This window comes from Fukomys damarensis, unplaced genomic scaffold (assembly GCF_012274545.1).
Source record: "Fukomys damarensis isolate Sample0158 unplaced genomic scaffold, DMR_v1.0_HiC HiC_scaffold_19, whole genome shotgun sequence".
Lineage (NCBI taxonomy): Eukaryota > Metazoa > Chordata > Mammalia > Rodentia > Bathyergidae > Fukomys > Fukomys damarensis.
Genome location: NW_022900931.1, coordinates 26544412 through 26567056, shown reverse-complemented (window position 1 = coordinate 26567056; position 22645 = coordinate 26544412). Strand labels below are relative to the sequence as shown.

Below are 22645 nucleotides of genomic sequence, written 5' to 3'. Positions count from 1 at the left end.
CAAACCCCAGACAAAAAAAAAAAAAAAAAATTTAGAAAGGTGCTTCTCACTAAGGGTCTAGAAGCTGATTTGAGAAGGCAGCTCCTTGGAAGCAAGAGTCCAGCCTTCTGGAGCAGGTCTTGAGGAAAGGGCACTCACGTGTGCAACGCTAGTGTTTGCTTCCAAAGAGCAGCCTCAAGGGACATGGCCTGGGCTTCACCTTTGTCACTGTCAAACCACTTGCCTTCTACTGCCAAAGTCCCGAACACCGCGGATCCTGCTGCAGAGGTGTTTCTTAAACATCCTCATCTCCGCAAAACCACAGGGTGAAAGGACTGTGCTGTACGCAGAGAGGAAAAAGCCGCCCTTGAGAGGCCCGTTCCAAGCCTGCCATCCTTGGCTGGCCCGACAAGGCACACTCCCCGCCTCAGCACACAGGGCCACAGGTTGGACCAAGAGGCCTCCGAGATGCTCACCGTCTTCGCAGTACACACTGGGGGTGTGTGGGGCTTGTTAAAAGCTGTCGGAGGAGGGGCCCTTGCACGATGGGGATACGCAAAGGGTTTGAGAGCCCAGAGGAAAGGAGAGGCCTGCGCGGGTGTGGGCTGCGCTGCGGGGTGGCGGGCTCCTTACCCATCGTGTTGTTGGCGCGGGAACAGGCCGTGCGCTTCAGGATCTCGTGCACCTGAAAGAGACCACAGAGAGCGTGAGCACCGCCTCCCGCGTCCCCGTCAGCCGCGTGGGCAGAGTCAGGAGAAGAACTTCGCCCTTCACACACCACAGAGAAGAGACGCGGTGGTGCCTCAGCTACCGGAGGTGCGGGGCTGGGAAGCGCGGGTCCGTCCAGGCAGCGAGGGGCCGCTGCAAGGTGCTCTCACCTCGCCTCTGGCTCTGACACAGTCTATGGAGTGCCCAGGAGAACGCCGGACCCCGTCCTCACAGAGGACACAGCCTCCCTGTCCCGAAAGGGAAAGGGTGCTCCCTGCTGAGGGACTCGCACAAGGGCACATAGGCCAAGCTGCCGGCCTCATAGGGACTCCCAGAGAGCCAGATGCCAGGCAAGGACTCTGCTCCGGACAAGCAGCTGGCCTGGCCAGGCACCAACAAAATGGGGGCAGGAGGACGTTACCATCTGCAGGTGACTCCTGCAGACAAAACCCACAGTGGAGCAGATCAAGGACAAAACTGAAGGCTCCTTTCCACCTCTGAGGAAAGGGCCGAAGTAAGGAAAAAGTTTCCAGAGATGAATGAGAGAAGATGTGCTGTCCCGTCGTTATTCACACTCCCTGTTCCAGCTACAGAGAGAGGGAGTGGTAAATAAATAACTTCCAGCAGAATGGGGCCCAGAGTTTTTGATTCTGCTTCTAATACAGAGCAGTAATTCAACAGCAATAATAATTAGGAACAGCATGTATATGCATTGTATTACTTTACAAGCACTTTGTAATTATCGGGTAATCTCTACAACACCCTGTAACTCCCCCCACAGTTGCAGGACCCAAGCCACAGTGAGATTTAATTGCATTGTAATAGTAGCATCAAAGAAAACGAGAAGTTCACACCTTTTTCCATAAGAAGAAAAAAGAAATCATATGTTCACTTTTAGCCCTTTCTAAAACACAAGGCTGAAGGGCCCAAGATATTTTCTAGCACATCCTGAAAGCAGAGGGTATGGCCATGTTTCCTGTGCTTTGGAAATGCTCCCAAGAGTCCCTCCAGCCGCCTGTCCCTTCTTGTCCTTCTTGGTTTGGTCTCTAACTCTTACTCTCCAGTGGAAACATAAGTTCTTTCCCCAGGATCAACAGAATGAAGGAGCAAAGGAAGCTCTTTCCTAGAGATCCACATTTCCCATGTGGGAATAAGGAAGTTCTAGTATTCCCTGGGGCTCTCTTCTCACCTCTGTATATGGGCTGACACCAGAGTGGTAGAGAAAAAACCAACAGTTAATAAAGATAATGCATAGCTAAGGATAAGGACACAGAACACATACATATTTGTATTAGAATAAAATTTATACCTAATTCAAAACCTTGATGTAAGCAGCAAAAAGACTAGAACTTTAGTCATGAATGTTATCTTTCTCTTGATTTGGCAGGTGATTTTATTCTTGGGCAAGTTGGCTGACTCTAGGTTTCTTTTGTAATGTAAATTTACATAATTCCTTGATACAGAGATGCAAAGAACAAAATGCATGTAGTGCACAGTGGCCCAGCAATCAGAAGGATTGCTTCTATTCTTGTTCTGACACTTAACAGTCTAGGTGAACTTTTTCACTGCAATCCGTAAAGCAGAGCGGTTGCTCTCAAACCTGGGTGAGGGAAGTTAGTTGCTATCCTTGATTGCTAAAGAGATGGGGAACTCTTGGGTATACCTTTCAGTTGCTAGGGTACCTCATGCAAATAATGCTGAGAGGTAGCAGAGAGGACAAGAGCTGCTTGGCCTTTGTCAAACCCCTTTCCTAACTCAGCACATCCATTTACTTACAATGCGGCTGCGGGTGGCATTGTCAAAGAAGGTGTCCTTTTCCTGGATGTTGTACCTGGAGACACCAACAAAGCAAATGGTAAGTAAACTCATTTTATACTCTCAACCCAAGACCACTTCCATCCCCAACCCAGAGGAGTCCTTTAGAGAGCAAAATGACAAGACATACAAGGTACACACTGTGTTTATGCTGTTTTCGTTTTTGTTTTTGTGGCACTAGAGAACAAATCCAAGCCCTCATGTCTTCCAAGTACATGAGCTACACCCCAGCCCTTTATGCTGTTTTGACCCAATAAGTGTGAAAACTTATCACAGGTCTGCGGCCATACCACTCTGAACATTCCTGATCTCACCTGAAAACTTATCATAGGAGTTTTATGATAAATAATAAACTGAACAAAAAACCTTACACAAAAAATTCACTGCAAAATTATTTATCATATAAATTGTGGAGTTCACTAGCAATTCCACAATTGGCATAATAAATTAACATTCAGTCCTTGACAATTATAATTATGAACAGTTTGTAAATAGAAAAAATTATACCATGATAGAAAAACATTACGATAAGTTTTCAAAATGAAGCCATGTAGCAAATATATCTGTATGTAGACAGAGACAATAAAAATACAAAAAAAATGTCTAGTTTCAGAGTATTGGGGTTATAACTCCTTGTTTTTCAAAATTTCATTTCATGTTGTCACGCTCCTTGCATCAATTAGATCAGTGATGGTGAACCTTTTAGAGACTGAGTACCTGAACTGCAACCTGAAACCCACTATTTTTCACAAAAACGCCATCAATGCTACCAAACCTGAATACTGTGGTCTTAGTTTTGAAAAAACAAATCATACATTAACATCTTTTATCCTAAAAGAAAAACACTTGCCATAGGTTCACCGTCACTGAATCAGATATGAAATTTGTGTCTGTTCACCACTCCATATATGGAACTTTTCACTCAGAAAAGGCATGTGTGGAGAACTCATGCCTGGGGCACTATGCTAGAGGACACACAGGTGATTGCAGTACTCCCAGCCCCCAGGAGTCACCATCCACTGGGGATGTACCTTTGCAGGTGATATGGAGTAGAACTCAACACCTGAGAGCACCAAGGATGGACTTCTGTTAGGGAAAAATAGTTTTCCCAAATGGACAGGGCTCATGAACTGCCCTTGAAAGGCAGCAGGAGGGAAGTGAATTAGATGTGTGGGAGGGGTCAATCAAAGTCCAGGGAAGGCAAGATATGAGATGTGAAAAAAGCCATAATGGGAAAGAATAGCAAGAGCCAGGCAGGGTGGTGCATGCATATATTGCAGCACTTTGGGGACCTGAAACAGGAGGATCACACATTCAAGCCCAGCCGAGGTAACTAACTGTCTCAAAATAAAAAAATAATTAATTTTTTTAAAATAAGGGCTTGAAATGTAGCTCAGTGTGAAAGCCCTGTGTTCAATCCCCATTTGCATGCATGAGCGCACACGCACACACACACAACAGAACAGCAGGCAAGGTGTCACCAGGCCAGTCCCAGCTCAGCCACTATGGCTGCTTGACCCTGGCCTGCCCTTGAGGAATCACTGTCTCCCGTGGCCAAAATGGTCAGCAGATGCCATCCCAAGACCCAGAAATCCTGCTCTGTGACTACCACCTCCCACGGAGGACAAATCCTCCTGTCTTTGCTGCCCCACCCCACCCCGCCTCTCTCCCTCAATTCCTTCCTTCCTCACCTCTGATACCACACCTCTCCCCTCAACTCCTGCAGCAGGAGGAGGGTCTGGGCCCTACACCTCTTGCCTCCAGCCATGGCTCCTGCTCCCAGCTGGTTCCCAAGTGGCCAGTCCCAAAGAGCATTTTCTGGGGTGGAAGTGGGAGGCTCCTCTGAGCCAGCGAGGGCACAAACATGTGGTGGGAATACAGACACCCAGAAGCTTCAGCCCCTGCTCTCTGGCTTATCTCATCGTGTCCAAACCACATTAAATGGGGAACTGGGAAGCGGGGTTCCCTGCAGAAGGCCAACAGGTGTCTATCACTGGCTTCTTCACAGAGTGCCGCAGTTTACAGCTGCCAGCGCACGGTCTCCACTGGACAAACGCCCAGGGCTTTCTGGGATAATGTCACATGAGGAGAGGGAGTCAGAGGCACGGGCAGTATTTCACTGCTAGGGCCAAGCCTGAAGATGGCCCTCTGTCTCCTCCCTGCTCCCTTTCTCCTCCACAGATTAGATTGTGTGGCTCATATTGTAGATCCTGAGGCACAGCCCCGGAGACAGGTACATTGGATCCCTCCCCAGTCCCTTCCAGGGCGTGCCCCTCCATGAAACAAGCACACTAAGTTCCGCCTAGGCCAGGAAGGCCACGTACACTACCTGCCCCGCCTTCTCTTCCTGCCTGCCTTCCACTAGGAATGAAGAGCGCGCAGTGCCGCAGGCGGCCCTCAGCTCTTGACAGGCTGCGGTCCCAAGCGGTCCCAGCTAAGAGGAATCTTGGTCTTTGGTGTTTTCTTCATCTCCCGGCTTCGGACCCTATCCTGAGCGGTCATGACGTTTCACGGTGAGAGCATGCTCCCTCCTGTGGCTCCCACACTGTGCACTCACTGTGTTTCCACTTTCCTCCTCCACAGCCCCTCCCCATGCCTGTCCCGCACTCACAGGTACATTTTCTCCCTGGAGAATGGGTAGGAGAGGTTCTTCATCCTGTTGTTGCTGTGCTCTGGAACCCTAGGCTGCAGAGGCGAGCTCAGCTTCTGCAGAATCGCACTGAATTTCTTCGCTATGCTGCCTCCTGCTTTGATCTCGTACATCTATGAAAAGCAAAGCAACAGATCTGGAAAGGGGGCCACAGGCGACACTCAGAGGGAAACGGACTTTACACCCAGAACTGTACAGTGAGAGCCCTGGGAGGGTGGTGGGTAAAGGAGGAGCCAGGAGAATCGACAGGCAGGACCCTTCCTTTGCTGTCACAAGGTGACAATTCGGGAAACAACTGGAGTCCAGACTTTCCCACTCTGACCTTCTGACATCATCAAGAGAAACTGCAGGCCTACTCTGTGGTAGTCACCATATCCCACTGGATGGATGCTTATAGAACTGTTGCATAAATAGCATCTAGTGCCAGACACAGTAGCTCCAATGCTCACAGCAGCCCGGCCCGGTAGGTGATGTTATTCCCATACTATGCTGAGGAAATGAGAGTTACAACAGGCGAGGCCAGTTAGTGAAGGGCACACAGACCACAGTAGACACCAGGGTTTGGACTGCACCCAAGTCAACCTAATCCAAAATCTGTGCCTACAACTACACTGTGTTTCTGTGACCACCCAGAACCACTTTCTTTGTTTCTCTAGGAAATGTCTGCTTAGGTAAGTTTGCTTTCAAAATATCAGTCTTTCATCATATCAAACGTGTAAAGGCACCAGCCCTGAGTAAGGCAGAGATGTACCACTTGGCAATTATTAATAATTATAGAACAGTTTTTAAAATAATGTACAGATTGCTTCTGCCTATACTGTAATTTGGGGTTTTTCTAATTTGCAAATGTAGTTACTAAGACACAGAGGTTCTACTTCTAATAGAAAAGCTGTAATAAAGTACTGATGTTCACAAAATACCTACAAATTCTCCTTTCAGGCTTGGAGAACAATGCCAAAATCCCAAAGTCTCTGGAGGGCTGAAAGGCCTCCCCACCAGGTGCCAAAGCACTCGGGACCCCAGCCCAGGGTGTCCAAGAAGGCCTGCAGTTCACTGGTGCAGATTCATAGCCTACCAATTGTCTCAGGGCCTGCTCTGGCAGAAAATCCAGCTAAGAACTTCCAAGCAGCTCCCGACTCTCGTCTTGAAAAAAGGACCTGGTAACTCTCACCTAGAGGAGCAGCTGAAGAGAATGGGCTTCTGCGCTGTCATTCACAGGACCAGGAGTGTGATCTGGATACATTTTGACTTTTGGGGGGTGGGTAGTTTTGGGAATTGAACCCATCCTTGGCAAGCATGTATGTTACTGAGACACATCAGATACTGCCAGCCCTCTTTGCCAATTTTATGTTGAAACGGGGTCTCACTAAGTTGCCCAGGCCAGCCTCAAACTTGTGATCCTCCCGACTCAGCCTCCTGAGTAGCTGGGAGTACAGGCATGTACCACCATGTCCAGCTGGTTTGACCATTGATGGGCGATACTCCAGACCTCTAAAAGTGATATTATCATCTGCTTTCAGGAAAACGTGAAGAGTGTGCAAGGACAGAGTCTCACCAGAAACCTCAGAGTAGCATCCACTCCACAGCCCTGAACAAGTCCCTACACAAACATTCCCAGGCCACAGCCCCACAGCAGGCTTATATTGCGCAGAGATTTGCAGATATCAGTGACTGGGGAATGGTGCCAGACACACGTGCACAGCAGGCCACATGCCACTGCATCACACTACAATGCTGTGGCCACTAGGATTGGGAGCAAGGGCTACTTCTCACCTCCATGCCTCGGTGTGTGTTGTACCTACTCCTGGCATTTCCTGGCTCCTTTATTTACCTGGATAACATCTACCTCTCTTTTAGCACCAAGGCCTAAGTGTCAGTTTTCCCACTCACTTCCTGTCATGTTTCCCAACTCGCCCATTCCCTGCCTGTCATGCTTCCTGGGTTCCCTGCAAAGAATCACCTGCACCATAAAATTTACCATGCTTACTCTTCCTTGTTTACCTGTCTCTAATTTTTGGTTTATTTGTCCAACAGATTTTGGACTTCCGGAGGGCAGAGGATCCTCTCCTGGTACCTGGCACACCATGAAAACACAATCCCGGTCCAATGACCTGGGTCCTGGTCCCTGCTGACACCAGCTGTCTAGCTGCCTAACTTTGAGCAAGGCACTTTCCCCACTGTTCCCTCACCTCCACAAGAAGAATCAGAAACTTCTGTTTCCCATCATGACAGAGTACCAGGGATCAGGTTTAGCTTCCCACCCAAAACCCAAAACCTCCAGACAAACTCCATGAGATGATGGTTTTCAAGTTACTGGACATCAGGCAACAAAGGGCAGCGACCCTGGAGGGACTGGAAATAGACAAGTGACCCACGGCCTTGAGAGTGGAAGGGCAAACAGGTGAAGCCCAGCAAATCCCCACAGTTAAGGAGACAGTTCTAGGTCTGGAGACACCCTGAGAACTAAAATGCACAGTACAGAGTACTCAGAGGACAGAGGGACCCCAAGAGCCCCAGGGGCCTACAGAAGGCCCTTCTTTCATCTTTCATGGCCTGGATGTGGGGAAATTTCCAAGGACTGAAGAAAGAACTAACAGGAAGCACTGGGAGAAGCACCTATTCCCACAGGCCAGAGGGAAAAGTCACATAACTTACGGGCACTGGGTGGACTCAGTAGTGGTGAGCCTTAGACTGAGTGCTGCTCCAGACCCACAAGGGAAATGCCTTCTAAAGCACAGCTCACTCCTGACATTCTGTGACATTAATGACTAAATGAAAGAGAAACACCCCTCCACGCACACTTTTCCAGGCTCCTCCTGGAGGTCATGTCCTGAGCTTAGTGATAAGCTGTGCCAACTACTGGAGAAATGCAGGGGCGACAGCAACCCGCCACGTGCTGAAGAATGCTTTCCAGGACGTGCAGTGCCTCCACAGGTGGGGTCCCACTGGGGCCCGTGACGGGCTCGAGGCATCTCTGTCTCAGAGATGAGAAAACAGAGCCACACAGGGGCAAGGCATTGCCAGAGTCGCTGGAAAAGCAGGCCTGGAAACCAGGTTTCTTGGCTTCCCCATCCAGGGCTCTTTCCTGGGACCTAAAGCTCTTTGGTCCTCAGCAGTTTCCTTTCCTGAGAAGGAGGCAGACTGGAGCTCCCATTAAACCCAGTGGCCCAGACTCTTCTTTTGCCATCTGCAGAGTCTCACAAAGGCACCCCAGACCCTCTGATATTAATACAATCAGCAGTGGCATCATTATTATTGTTATTCTTGGACATCAGAGAATTAGGAACATCCTCAGAAACAGTGAGACACATGTTAGCCAGCTGTTCCCCATTATGCCCTCCCTGGGTACACGATATGCCTTTCATGTGCTTAAAATCATAAATAATTTTTAAAGAATGCTGCTCTTATTTTTTATTCCTGGGCCCAAATGTGGTTCTCATAAAAGCTTGCTTTGGCCTCACTGTCACAGTCTAAAGGGTTTACTGAAACTTCTTTTTTCTTTACTTCTTTCTTCCTTCTCTTCTCCCTCAGCCTCTCCCCTCCTGAGGAGCACAGCAGTGTGGTCTGAGGACTGATTTGTTTCCTCCCTGACTTAAAATCATGTTGCTTCCTGGCATGCAGGGTACCAAGACTACAATGACCTTTGTTTTGGTCAGTGTACAAGTCACTGTCTTCATGTTACAGCAAGGGAAACCAAGGCAGCATCAAAAGTTTTACTAAAGTGCCAAGGTCACAAACATTAGGACAGCCAGTGCTCCCTGGACCTCTCCTGGGACACGAACGCATCCTCCTGCTCCGCTTCCATTTCAAAAGGCGGAGAAAGTCAGAGACATCTGGGAGGAGCAGCGCACGGCACCTACTGAACAGGACAGCAGGCTCTGGAGCTTAGGGACAGAAGCAGGAGCAGCCACATAGCAGCAGAACTGGTCTGCTGGTCCCACGGGGACGCACTGCATACCTGCCCCTGCTCCTGCCCCAGGACATGTACCCCACAGGGAGTGCTAAGCTGTCCCCCAGCCAAAATGGATACAGCAGCCTACAGGGAGACTTTCATGTGCACACCCGAAAGAGGCAAGCCAGCCCCTCACCTCTACCTGTCCGGACAGGTAAGCTTCCTGAACACAGCACTGCTGACTGTGGACAGGGTCCTAGCAGCAAAACACATATTCTCTGCTGTCTAATCCTGGTTTCATTTATGGTTTTCATCTCTGTTGTCAGCATGTCCTCAAAGCATGAGTGAGTGTTTTCTGACTTTTATATTTGGGGATAAAATCCAAAGTTTTCTAATTACATGGCTGACAAGGCCCCTTGGGAGATCTGGCCCTGCCTCCTCCCTCTGCCTCAGCCCCTTCTGCTGACCCCTCACTTGGGCAGGGTCCCTGGCCCTGGTGCCCAAGGACATGCCAGCCCCTCTCTGGTCAGATTTTCATCTGCCATCACCACCTGCCAGACTCCCACCCCACGGCCCCTTCAAAATCCCCACTGAAATGACTTTCTTCTGGTTGGCTCCCTAAGCATAAACACCTTCTTTTTCTGTGGGTCACTCCTAATCCATAACTAGCCACATAATGTCTAAATTTCACCTCACAAAAGCCACAGGCCAGAGGACAGTCATAGATGGTCATAGAGACCCCGGGACATCGGGATGCTGTAGGTAATGTGGATAGAGTGAGCCATGCCACTCCTCAGTGTATACCCAGAGGACTCAGAGAATCTGAGGCACCACACAGCTGTGCTCAACACGCCCTCTTCACCACGGCTGAATCAGCCGAGGGCCTGGCAGCAGGCACTGGGTAAAGAAAATGTGGTGCACACAACAGAGTACTATTCAGCCATAAAGAAGGGAATGCTGTCATTTGCAGGAAAATGGATGGAACTGGAGACCATTATGTTATTAAAATAAGGCAGACTTCGAAAGACAAGTATCACAGGTTTTCTCTCCTATGGGAAATCTAGAGGGAGGATAAAGAAAGAAAAAGCAGTAAGAAGAGGGAAGAGAGAGATCTGGGGAGGCAGAAGGAGGGAAGAGAGGTTCACAGGAGGAAGATACTGTAAAGTATGTTCCATGCATACACGTATGACAGTGGAGCCCATCGTTCTCTTTATTAATGTGTGCTAATGAAAATATCTATTGGTGGGTGGAGGATGGTGATGGGTAATGGACAGATGGCTTAGGAGAGGGAAAACACAACCTCCCAAAGGGCTAAGACCTCTTCTACTTAACCCAGCCCCAAGTACAACTACTCTTCCTAAATGCTCCCGTAATGGAGGGCCCCTGGGAACCCGGATGAGGCTGGGCACTGACGCACATGTCCCTCCATACTGTGCCTCCCCCTCCCCTCACAGACAGCCCTGGGCCAGACTCCTTCCCACTGCCAGTCTCAGAGCCACCCCTCCAAGGTCGCCTCCAATGGTAAAGTCTCATAGCACTGACCCAGCCTTCCATTTCCAGTATTTATTCAGCACCTGCTTTTCCTAGTGACATTCTGGCTGCTGCTGTTACAACACAGCACAGTCCCTGCCCTCACAGAGCACTCAGAACAGACACAGACATTAAAGAACAAAACAAAACCATGACTGGGTACCGGGTGATGCCAAGAGTTGGGAAAGTAGTACAGGAAGGAGGAGAAGAGGGCTATGGATCCATTCAAGGTCCCTGTCACCCTGGCCTTTATTGACCAGCAGCCCTTTCATGCCTGGGGCAGGAAGGACATAATGCTGGCAGCCAAGAGGCAGGTGAAGCTGAAGGTCCACCCAGGCTCTGAGCTCAGGGCTCCCATCAGTGGGTGCTGGCTGGTACCTTAACAGCGTCTTGGAGGTGGGGATGCAGGTGGGTGGGTCTTGCTGATGTACAACAGCTGCTGACTTCCGTAGTGTTCCCACTATAGACGATCCCAAGTGTACTAACCAGTTTCCAGAATTCCTGACAGCTGAACAGTTGGGTCTTGGCACTTTGTGGGCCAGCACTTTACTGTACAAGCTCTTACTGGGTAAAAGTTCTGCCCAGGAGCCCCAAATGCAGGGATCTGGTGGCCCTGCCTATTCCTCTGCCTGTGCTCTCTGCCAATCCCTTCCCACCTCTCCACAGGGGCAGCCATGGCCACCTTGGCCACTGCTCTCACACCCCCTATTGTAGGAGTGGCCACATGTCCTGCTCCACAGCACAGTCCTGGCTTATGACTGCTGTGCCACATGATTCTTACCAGCAGCTCCTTCGCTCTCAACTCTGCACCACTGAGGACGATCGATTCATGAGTCAGCCTACCGGAGTCCACCCAGCCCAACCCCAGGCCCAGGCCCAGCCAGCCCCGGTTGCATACACTACCCTAATCAGACAGATACAACCTGAGGCTCCAGGGGAACAAAATCACTAGCATCTTCTTCCAAGTGAGTCTAAATCCATCAAAGTTTGGACTCACTTCCTCTGACCTTTTCATAGTTTTAGATGCACTGTCCTGGAGCCCTGGGTTAGGCTCTGGCTCATGGACCCATGTTCTGTCTGCACAGCTACAGGATGGCCATGCGCCAGCTCAGTTCCACCCACAACCACAGCACTGAGGTGCCACTGGTTCTTTCTCTCTCTGATTTTCAGAGATGAGAAGCATTACAGAAAATACAAAAGAATAAAAAGTCAAAGCATTCTGCAGTCTTCCCAGTCTATTTAAGTGGTAATCAAAGAGTATGTACCAAAAGCCCATAAAGATATGAAATGTAAACCCAACCCTTTGGGCTGTGCCTCTATTAAAAACAAATGTCTGAGAACAGGCAATGACAAGAAGTCGGAGGCCCCACCATGGCCGCCAGCCTGCGTACACAGCCCCCGCTCTCGTTCATTTCAAAGCAATTGACAGTAATCATGAAGAGGCACCCTACAGGCTAACGAGACAGTAACTCCTCTCCCCAGACCCAGGATGTACGTCCTCCACCTTAATACACCTCACAGAGTTTCTTCTGATTGTTATTTTCTGAATTTACTAAAGTATAAAATAATTCCAGAGTAATTAAATCACCATGTGATAAAGGAAGGAATTGGTCAGGGTGAGAGGGGAACATGGGAAGCGATTACTGCTGGATTTGGCACAGACTGCAGACAACCGTGAGCCGGAATACTGGCTTTGTGCTCAGGGCTACAGGGGACTGTGTCCAAAAACAGTCTGAGGCCAGAAGTTATCCGGAACAATGGACCGATCAACCTAGTGTTTACCCAACAACTGTAATCGATAGAATTCCATACAAGAGATGGCAAGGGATGTCTAAGAAACACAAAATACAGGTCCTGCTCCCTGATGACTTAGGATTCATTTGGAGACCCAAAACTAAGGCGCCCAAAGAAGATGAAGAGAAACCAAAGGCTAAGAGACTATTGGCTGTAGTTGGAGTCAGAATGCAGAAAAGGTAACATCAGCCATGTTGAAGGAATCAAAGAGGGTCAGTGAGGTACTTGAAGCTGGGCAGGGATGAAAGGGTAAGGAGGGTTTGTTTCTTCAGGGAGGGATGGGAGACTCTAGAACCAGGTCAAAGTTTAAAGCACTTGGAAAAGGTCTGTCCCACAGAAGAGAGAGGAAAAGCACTCTGCTCTTGCTAGGAGGCTAACACAGACTCCACAGAAAGGCACAGTTTGGATTGGAAGAGGGAGGGCCAGCACAAGCAGGGGATCCACAGACCTGCCAGTGACATTACCAGGAACACGGGGCAGTCAAGGTGTGAACAGGCAGCCAGAACTAAGTGCACTGCCTCACTAACAGGTGGCAGTATGGACCTTAACCCTTAGATCCCTGCCCCCAACAGAGTACCTGTGACACCCAGGAGGTATCCATCCTCAGGGACCTCCCTGGCATCAAATTCAAATTGGTGAGTGGTGAAAAGGCTGTGATCCAGGAGGGTACATAGCTCATGAGCTAGTCCTTAGCAACATATAGATGTAAGGTCCGTCCCAGTCCAGGGTTACTGAATCTTGACTGAGATTCCCCAGAGTATGTGCTGTAGAACAGCAGTTCCCCCAGGACACCAACAGATGCTCAGCAGGAAAAAGTAAAACAAAATGAACAAAACAGAACCATGTTCCTTACTGTGAGACTCCTCAGGGCCTTTCACTGTTCAGTAAAACTGCAATACAGTAATTAGTGTTTCTGGACTTTGTTAGATCATGGACAAATGGAAGGGGGTCATTTTGTTTTGGTTGATTGGTTTGTTGGTTTGTTTGTTTAGTAAAGCCACAGACTTGTTCTACAGAACACACCTTGAACAGTCTCATCTGAGTGTTGACACTCAGGACAGTGAGTGAGCAGGAGAGGGGCTTTGGAGTTACACAGGCATGGTGTTGAGTCGCTCGAAGCTCTGTGTCCTTGGTAAGTTTCTTCATCTACAGCCCCGGTTTCCTCATCTACAGAATGAAGCTAACATCAGCACCGCCTCTTCTTATTGTGAGGACAAAAACAAAATGATATGTATAAACCAGTCCACGGCCCAGCACATGGGAAGCACTAGCAATATCTAGAGTGCAGTTAATTTACACATGCTTAGATGAACCCGTGGCTACCAGTTTTGGGGATGTTAAGATGCCATGTTATGACTGGCATTGTCCAGAGTGGTTTTATGAACCATCCCTCAAAGTCAAATGTGGAAATTATAAAATGTGAACAAAATATAAAATATGCCACTATCCTCATTAGCCTCTTACCAGTGTAGAAGCTTATACTCTAGAAAACCTGTAATCATCTTTGGAAACAGAGGTATAAATGGGAAAACGATCATTAAATATGATAAGCAGATCTTCTTGACATCTCTCTCCACCATCATGCCAAGGTGACCAATCTCCAACCCTCTTGTCTCATCCACACAGGACCGGAAGGCGGGAGAAGCAGCCACAGACATGCCACGGTTGGAAGGCAAGACCCCATGCAGGAATTCCTCCCTACACCCCCCACACCATGGAACAATGACAATGACTGGAGAAGGCTGTTCCCACCCATCTCCGAGTTGCACATTGACTTCTGGGGACACCGAACAGGCCAACAAGCCTGGGACACTCAGCAGGTCTTGAATTGTCTGCTTATTGCTTTCAGCCCAGAGGAAGCGTATATTTGTGTCCTAGGGTTGCAAATCACTACAAACTGGGTGGCTTGAAATGACAGAGATTTATTCTCACAGTTGTGAAGGCCACAGGTCTAAAATCGAAGTGTCAGTGTGCTGTGCGCCCCCAGGAAGGCTCTAGGGGAACATTCTTCCTCGTCTCTTCCAGCTCCTGTTAGTCCTAGGAGTTCCTTGGCTCTGGCTGCGTCACTCTGACCTCTGCCCCCTCTGTCCCCTGGCCTTCTCCCGTGTCTCAAATCCCTGTCTGCCTTTCTCTCTGAAGCACACCAGTCATTGGATTTAGAGCCCAGCCTAAGGGGTGGCTTCATCTGCAGGTCCTGAACTAATTACATCTACAAAAACCTGTTTTTCCAAATAAGACTGCATGCCCTGGGTTCAAAGCTTGCACACAGACCTGCCTTTTTGAACATCACTATTCATTCTGTTATGAAGAGGACCGCTGACTCTAAAAGTACAGGTCTGTTGATGGTTCATTTTCTGCAATACCTGGACTGAGCCCTGAAGAGCCCAGATATCTAATCAAACATTATTCTGTGCATATCTGTGCGGAGGCTGGGGAGGAGACTAACATTTGAATCAGGGGACCGAATAAAGCAGATTGCCCTCCCAAATGTGGAGGGGCTTGTCCCATCCGTTGAAGGCCTGAATGAACAAAAGGGGTCCCTCCCACCCCTGCCTGGAGGTTTTTAGCTGGGAAATCAGTCTTTTCCTGTCTTTGGACTTGAACTAAAACACCTTGGGTCTTGGGGCTGCCAACTTTCAGGATGTGACTTACACCATCGGCTCCTGATTCTCAGGCCTCTGGACTTGGACCAGAACTACATCATTGGCTCTCCTGGGCCTCCCACACACCACCTGCAGATCTCAGGGCCTTCCATCCTCCTGTCTAATATGGATCTCAAGTCCTAGACAAGCGGAGGCTCCGAGGCAGGGTGGGCACCATAAGCCAACACAGGGCCACCCTGTGGGACTTTTGCAAAAGCCATGGCTACAGCACCAGCATCCTTAGACAGCAGAAACAGGCACCTAAGGACAATTTCTAATCATTTATTTTCCTCCTAAGGGGCTATTCGTGCTACTTAGATGTCAAGCTCCTTTGCTCTTCAGCCAGAACTGTGTCAGCTCAGCGCGGGAGCACCCAGTTTCTCACACTAATCAGAAATCCCTACTGGCAGGTATATATGTTCCCATTAAGAAAAAGGAGAAGATGGAATATTCTTTAATAAATGCAGTTTCATAGACACAAGCATCTCCAAACATGAGCTCCATGGGCAAGAATTAAAATACCCATTGTGTTTCTGCTCTAACCTTAATCTTTGAATCAAGTTAGGGCATCAGAAATCTGCATACTTTACTTTGCTGTACCACCTGCCCTGGACCACAGTTTAGCATCACATCCCGTTTTCATTTTTGTTTAAGAAATGGCCATACAAAGAATATTCCAGAAGCTCATATGAATTTAGAAAATACACAGTTCACATCCGTGATAGTTAATTATGTCAGCTTGACTGGATTGAGAAAGGCTGAAGAGATGAGGGGCACATACTTCTGGGTGTGTCTGTGAGGGCGTCACCAAAGATGACTGGCATGTGGCACCTCCAGCTGAGAGGGCCATGCACCCTGTGTGTGCAGTGCCATCCACCAGAGTGGGGGCCCAGATGGAATGAAAATGGAACGAGGAAGAAGCCCAGCAGCTCAAGCTGTCTCTGTCTCTGTCTGTTTCCTCCCACCCCCACCCTCTGCCCTCGTGTTTCTGCCTCACCTCGGTCCTAAGAACAACAGAGCACACTGACCATGAACTAAAACCTCTGAACCATGAGCCAAAATAAACTTTTCCTCCTTTAGGTTGTTACTGTCAGGCACTTGTTTACTGGGACAAAAAGCTCAGTAATATAATGTCCTTCATATAAAAATTATATTTTAACAAGGTGTAGTGGTACATACCTGTAATACCAGAAATCTGAGAAGCTGGGGCAAGAGGCTCATAGGTTTTGAGCCCAGCCTGAACAAATTAGTGACTTAGCAAGATTCTCCCTCAAGATACAAGATAAAAAAGGGCCAGGGCCAGGGATTTAGCTCAGTGGCATGGCCACCTGACTCATAAGCACAAGGTCCTGAATTTGATCCCCAGTACTATAAAAAAAACAAACAAATAAATAAATAAATAGAAATAAAAAGGGATATATAGCTCAGAGCAAAAACCCTGGTTTAACACACAGTCTCACCAAAAAAGAAAAAAAAAGGTATACTTTGGCAGCAAGCAAAACTTTGCCTCTTCTGTCAAATCAGCTACTTATTTCCATAGACAGTATCAGCCAAGGTTCTTTCTGACCAGACCACCAGCATCTCAGAGTGAAATCTTGCCTCCCTGGCATCAAGCACTATTATATTAATTTCTATCATTGTTTCCCAGCACTTCCCACTCCCTCCAGCTGTCTCGTTCTTTTCTATTTGTCCTTTTTAAAAATAAGCCTTTTGTATTCATTTTTGTTTTTCATTGCAAATCCACTGCAAGTCTCATTTTGAAAAACAGACTAAGATATAAAGCAAATAGTCAGGTTCAGGAGGGCAGAGCCAATCCTAGAACCTGAGGTCACCCTGGTTATCACTCCCTGGACACAGGAATCTTCAAGCTCTCCCTGTCATACAGCAGGGTCAAGCACTCTCCTCACTGGCTTTCCCAAGGACTGTACCTCAGAACTCACATATGCAGAGCCCCAAGGACCCGCTCCCTAGGAAACAGAAATCCCCCAGTATGCAGGCTAACAGCCATCTATGCCTGCCTTTCCATGGATTCCATATCTGGGCTTTTGGCTGCCTAGTCAGGGTACAGGGAGCAGGCCCATTTCCCCCAGTGCTGTAGAAGGGAAAGGAAAGAGTAGGAAGGAGCAGTCAACCCCATGCCCTACACACAGTGCTAGGAGCAACAGTGACAACAGTAATGACAGCAGTTACCATGCATTGTGCCCACCGCTGTAGCAGGTATTCCATATGGGCCATCGCCGCTGCCTACCCCAGCAGTATCCATTTGTGTTATCTGGGAAGTATATACAGCTCAGAGCCCACTCTCTTTCTTGCTTTTGTTTACAAGAAAAGCTCTCTCTGACAGCCTCGGTTATCAGCCATCCCTGCCTTGTCTCACCTAGGGGACTGGGGACTGTGAAGGTCACAGGGGAGAGAGGGGGCGCCCACTCACATACATGAACAGTGCATGAAAATGCATGAGAGTGACCACCATCTAGAAGGGCACCTTGGGAACAAGCAGAGATGCAAAAGCATCTGCCTAACGCACCCATTCCAAGTCTTCTCTGGCTGCTCCAGGCCCTCCTCAGCAGGGATGCTGAGTGACCTTCACACACACTGGCTCTTTTGTTGTTGTTTTTGGAAAACAAATGCTTCCTTCCAAGACTCCCCTCCCAGTTAATATCTGTGTTCAGGACTCCACGTCCCTGGACACATTACGGTGGATTTGTGCAGATTCGAGATCTCAACTTCGTGATTTCCTCCCCAACTTCCCAGTCTCTCCAGATCCTGCTGGATTATGATCCAAGCCCCCACCTCAGCCCATGCCACTGCTCATTCTTCCTCCACACCTCCACGCCCCTCTAGCAGGGGCTCTCTGCAAACGCAGTTGATTCTCATTCCACTTCCCAACCCCATTAAAGATGGAAAATGCCACGGGCCTGACACTGGCCTTCCACAGATTGCCCGGCCTCACCCTCCCCTCACCTTGCTCCTTTCTCCATGCAGGAGCAAGGGTTCACCCCCGCCCACCCTTGGGATCAGAGTGTCAGACTAAGTTTTATGCATACACCCTACCCAACACACCACATTGTGTCCTCCTCATCTGCTGGTAACACCCCTGTGAGGCCAAGTGCAAGCCGTTGCACTGCACACACACACACACACAGAGAGGAACGGGGCCATGTGGCTGAGTCGGGGACAGATGCCAGCACAGTCCACCTGTGTCAAATGAGGGACTCAGAAACACTAAGGGAAAGTGCTTTCTGTTCTCTCAGCTGCCTGAAGGAGGACATGGCTCCCTAACCCACCCCGTGAAAGTCAAAAGGATCCCCACAGGCTCCAGCCCCTGCTCTGTGGCCTGGGTCTGTGCACTTTTCCTGTCGCCCCTGGGGAGCGGGCCTCTCACAGGCTGCACAGCAGGAGCTGTCAGTGCTGGCTGCCTCTGTGGCCAGGAAGGAAGTTGACAGGGATTAGGAACTGAGAATACATAAAAACTATGAGAAAACAGACACAGTAACAAATCTCTGCATTTCCACGGCACTCTTTAGGAAGTAGATTCTTACAACCACCTTCTTTGAAAACAGGGCGGGAATTATTACACCCAAGACACAGATGAGGAAACAACTCTGAAACAGGAAGTGACATCCTCAAATCACACAGTTAATCAGTGCAGACTCAAGGCTAGAAGTGTTCTGAGGAAGGAAACCAGAGATGGGCCCTTCGTAATATGTCTTTGCCCAAGTCAGCGCTCTACAAATTCAAGAACAGGTCCTGCCTGTGCCACCAATGGTAAATTTTAAGTATCCCTGAGCCTTGTGAGCAGCTCTGTCATTCATACAAAACTAAAACACACTCTAAAGGTCTGAGTCCATGAAAGGACAAAGCAGAGACCAGAGGGACTAGAGTCGGGAAGGACTTGGGGACTAGGCCTGGGAACCACAAGGCAACAGAGAAACCGGAAGCATGAGCATTGGCACAAAGAACACAGAGGGAGGCTACAGGGAGGAGAAGAGAGAGAGAAAGGAGGAAGGAAAGCGTGAGCCTGAAGAAAGGCTGGGGAGGAAAGTAAGAGGAAAAATAGGCAATGAACTGTTGGGGGAGCAGAAGGTCACACATTTCTTCTATGCTTCTAGATTTCCCACTAAAAGAATCACCTGAGAGGGAGAAAGCTTTGGCAGGAGAAATGCACTCACCTTCTTTCCAAGGATCAGCCAGCAGAAGTTAAAACAGAAAACAAGACACAAGCAGAATGAGGTTAAGGGAGCATTAGATGTTCAGATCAACCAAAGAGAACAGAGATGAATATATCGGCATTAGAAGAAAGAAAAAAAGAGAAAGAGAAGTGAAAGCATTGGTTAGGACCCCACTAGAGGAGGTCAGAAGTCTCCATCCAAGGCTGAAGTTGGCTCGTGCAGCCAGAAGACTGGGAGAGTACCCACTGCTGATGTGGAGCGGAGGTCAGAACAAAGATGGCGCCACACATGAGGGCAGTGGGATTGGGAGTGAGAGCACTAAAGCTAGGAGATGGAGACATCACACTGCAGCTGGAAGACAAAAGATCAGTGTGGTCCTCGTGGACATTTCTGCTGCACAGCTCCCCCAGATTTACTGCTTTTTGTTGGCAAATATTCATACCTGGGTTTGTTCATTTGGTCCATCTTAACAAATTTGTAAGAACAGAACCTACAGATTCTATTCTTCTTAAGTAGGGGATTCATGGTAGCTTAGTCACATGCTCATATCTGATGAGTGACTTTTGATGGAGACCATAGATCTGGTGGCAGTAAAGGTGGGATTAGAGTGGCCAACAATGCAAATCAAAATGGAGTCCACACTGCCCATTCTGAGGGTGGTGACGAGAAAGCAGGGGTGACTGTGGCCGTGCAGGAGGAACCACTGTGAAGCTCTTTTAATGGGGGGTGGGGGGATCACAGAGGTGGTAGTTAGAATAATGGAGATGATCTCTCCAGAGGTAAGTCACCAGCTGTGAAGCACTACAGAGGTGTGTGTGTGTGTGTGTGTGAGAGAGAGAGAGAAAGAGAGAGAGAGAGAGAGAGAGACAGAGAGACAGAGAGAGACAGAGAGACAGAGGAGGACTCACTCACACAGTGCCTTCTGCCATGGACCCTCCTTAAAAGCCACCTCAGATAAGTCAAAGTCAATCACCACCTCTCTCCCTAAAATGCCTGCTAAAGAATGGGGACTGCCCACACACTCTCTTTCTCTTTGGAGTTATTTGCTGGATTTTGCTGTCTAAGGAGACACATCACATATACATATAACTGTATACAACTTCTAATGGAAAACTACATGAATACCAGCTAAATTGCATGGTTGTCAGTCCAGATGTGCATGAGAACTTCATGGGGATTATTAATTCAGCCTGGTGATGCCAGAACCTCATCCCATACCAACCAAATGAGTCAGAATCTCAGGTGGGACACTGGAGTAGATGCTCTGGAAATACATCCCATATGATGTCCTCCCCTCACTGGGTTAAGAACTTCTGTTCTATGGAGAACTAAGCAAAACCCCCATCATACAACACATACTGGGAGAGTTGGCACCAGGATAGGCATCTCCCAGCCATGTTTGGTGCCATTTTCTCTGTACATAGCTGACCCATCAGTGTGGCTTGCTGTCTGCTATCTTTGCTCTATTCTCTCTGGAGAAATGACTGGCATTGTTGGCACCCCAAGAAGAGCAGGAAGAAAGTGTAGCAGACAAGTGAAGAGGCTGGACCAGGCAGTGTGAGGTTTTTTTAGTGATCCCAGCACAGGCAGAGATCTGAGGTGGAAGAATCTCTCCCCACCCACTCCCCCTGCCCTCCCACCTCATGGCCACATACTTTGGATCCCCAGGGAGGTGACTGTTATTTCATTTCCACAAAACCCACATACCACTTGGTCCTATTCTCAAAATATTTGCATCCATCACACCCTTGGGAGGCCCAGAGCCCAGAAGAAACATGGTCATACTTTCTTGGTGGGAACTTTGATCTTCAAGAATTCTGCCTCTCTGGCCAGCACCTGCCACGGGGCGTGTATCCGGACAAAGATGGATCCCTGGCTTTTACTCTGCAAGGTACAAAGAAAGAAGAAATGGAAGCATTCATGAAGACATAGTTTAAATTCCCAGGTCCCCAGCTCTGGAACTTGTTGTTCCTTCCATTTCTAGATTTTGTTTCCTTTCAACTTCACTAAGACCCTGTTCCCACCCATACCCAATCTATTCATCCTGTTCTAGAAATTGTGTCATTTAAAACCATAATTTAGTGTTCCCAAAATGTGGTCTCTGAAAGCTTGATGGCTTCAGAGGGGTTAAAATAATTTTGTTCACAGATTTGAAGCTAAGCAAGTATGATTTTCAAAAAATCTCTCCATAATTGTAACACCAATTGGTTAAGTGACCAGTGCTAGCCTGAAGTCTGTCTTCATCTGTGTGTTTTTACTGCTCATGGTTCAAGTTTGTATTTTCACTTAACTATTGCCTTGGGTAGCAGTTCCAAATCACAAAAGTGGCTCTCCCAAGCCTGAGAGTAGCGATATAAATAAACAGCAAACAGCACTATCCAGATAATGTTATAAACATAAATGGTGCCCCAGGAGCCAGTGTGAACACAGAACATTAGTCTTGTCCCAGGAAAAGTGAGGTGTTATATGTTGATGAAGAGAAGGTGAGAAAGAAAGGCAAGGACGTGGGGTGATAAGTATTGGAAATGTAGGCTTTACTACCTCAGCACTCCTTTTGGACTTGGTGGTCATATCTGTTATAAACATTTGACAGATTGCAATAGGGATTCATTCTCATTTTTAATAAAATTTCAGTTTTTTCTGAGCAAATACACACAGGAAAAAAATTAATTTCTTGTATTAACATGATCAGTTGTGCTGTTGAAGGATGAAAGCACACTGAGAGCAAACAGGGATCACTTTTAGGGAGGTACTTCCTAAGCTGCCTAGAAAATGAACCACAGTTATTGTGTTCAGAGACAGGACAGAACCAGCTGACTATGCATTCCTTCGTCAGGTGACATTTGGGAAACACACAGCATCTGCACAGTACAGCAGAGGTGGCTGGTGTGCTGGCCAGTAGGCTATTGGCATTCAGCAAAGCCACTGAGGGACAGAGGCTGACTCTGTGGCACACGTGCCGTACAGAGAGGAGGCCTAGGTGGCCTCTAGTTCTGTGTGCTTTAGCAGAAGTGAGGGCTCCTGAGCAAACATGTGCTTTGTGAGGCAGGATGCCTGGAGGTCAGTGCCCAGAAGCAGGTGCTCCTTTTGAAAACCAGTCTCTGGCTCCATTCACAGAATCCACTTTTGTTCAGTACTAATAGCACCCTCCAATCTGGGTGAGTGGAAGATAGCAGTGGAAACCATCCTGAGCTCTGACTGTGCCTCTCCAGGGTGCCTAGCAGAGAACAGATGTACAATGCTGTTTCCACCTGAAAAACACTGGCTAGGAGGGGACATACATTTCTATTATTGACTATTTCTATTATTTTTAAATGGTAGCTCCAAAATATATAATCAATAATTAAAATATCTAGAATGGGCCAGGGATTTGGTTCAGTACTTCTGCCACCTGCCTCGCAAGCACAAGGTCCCAAGTTGGATCCCTGGCAACACAAAAAAAAAAAAAAAAAAAAAAAAAAAA

General features: G+C 48.2%; 1 protein-coding gene across 1 annotated transcript in view; it reads right to left on the bottom strand.

Annotated features, from left to right (window-relative positions):
* Positions 1–22645, bottom strand: part of Ano2 (anoctamin 2) — a 283786-nt gene that overhangs the window by 208397 nt on the left and 52744 nt on the right. Inside the window, exons 3-6 of the mRNA XM_010611608.2 lie at positions 20968–21066; positions 5114–5265; positions 2464–2518; positions 613–664 (exon numbers count right to left, since the gene is read on the bottom strand). Coding sequence (XP_010609910.1) covers positions 613–664; positions 2464–2518; positions 5114–5265; positions 20968–21066 — 358 coding nt within the window. The remainder of the gene's footprint in view (positions 1–612; positions 665–2463; positions 2519–5113; positions 5266–20967; positions 21067–22645) is intronic.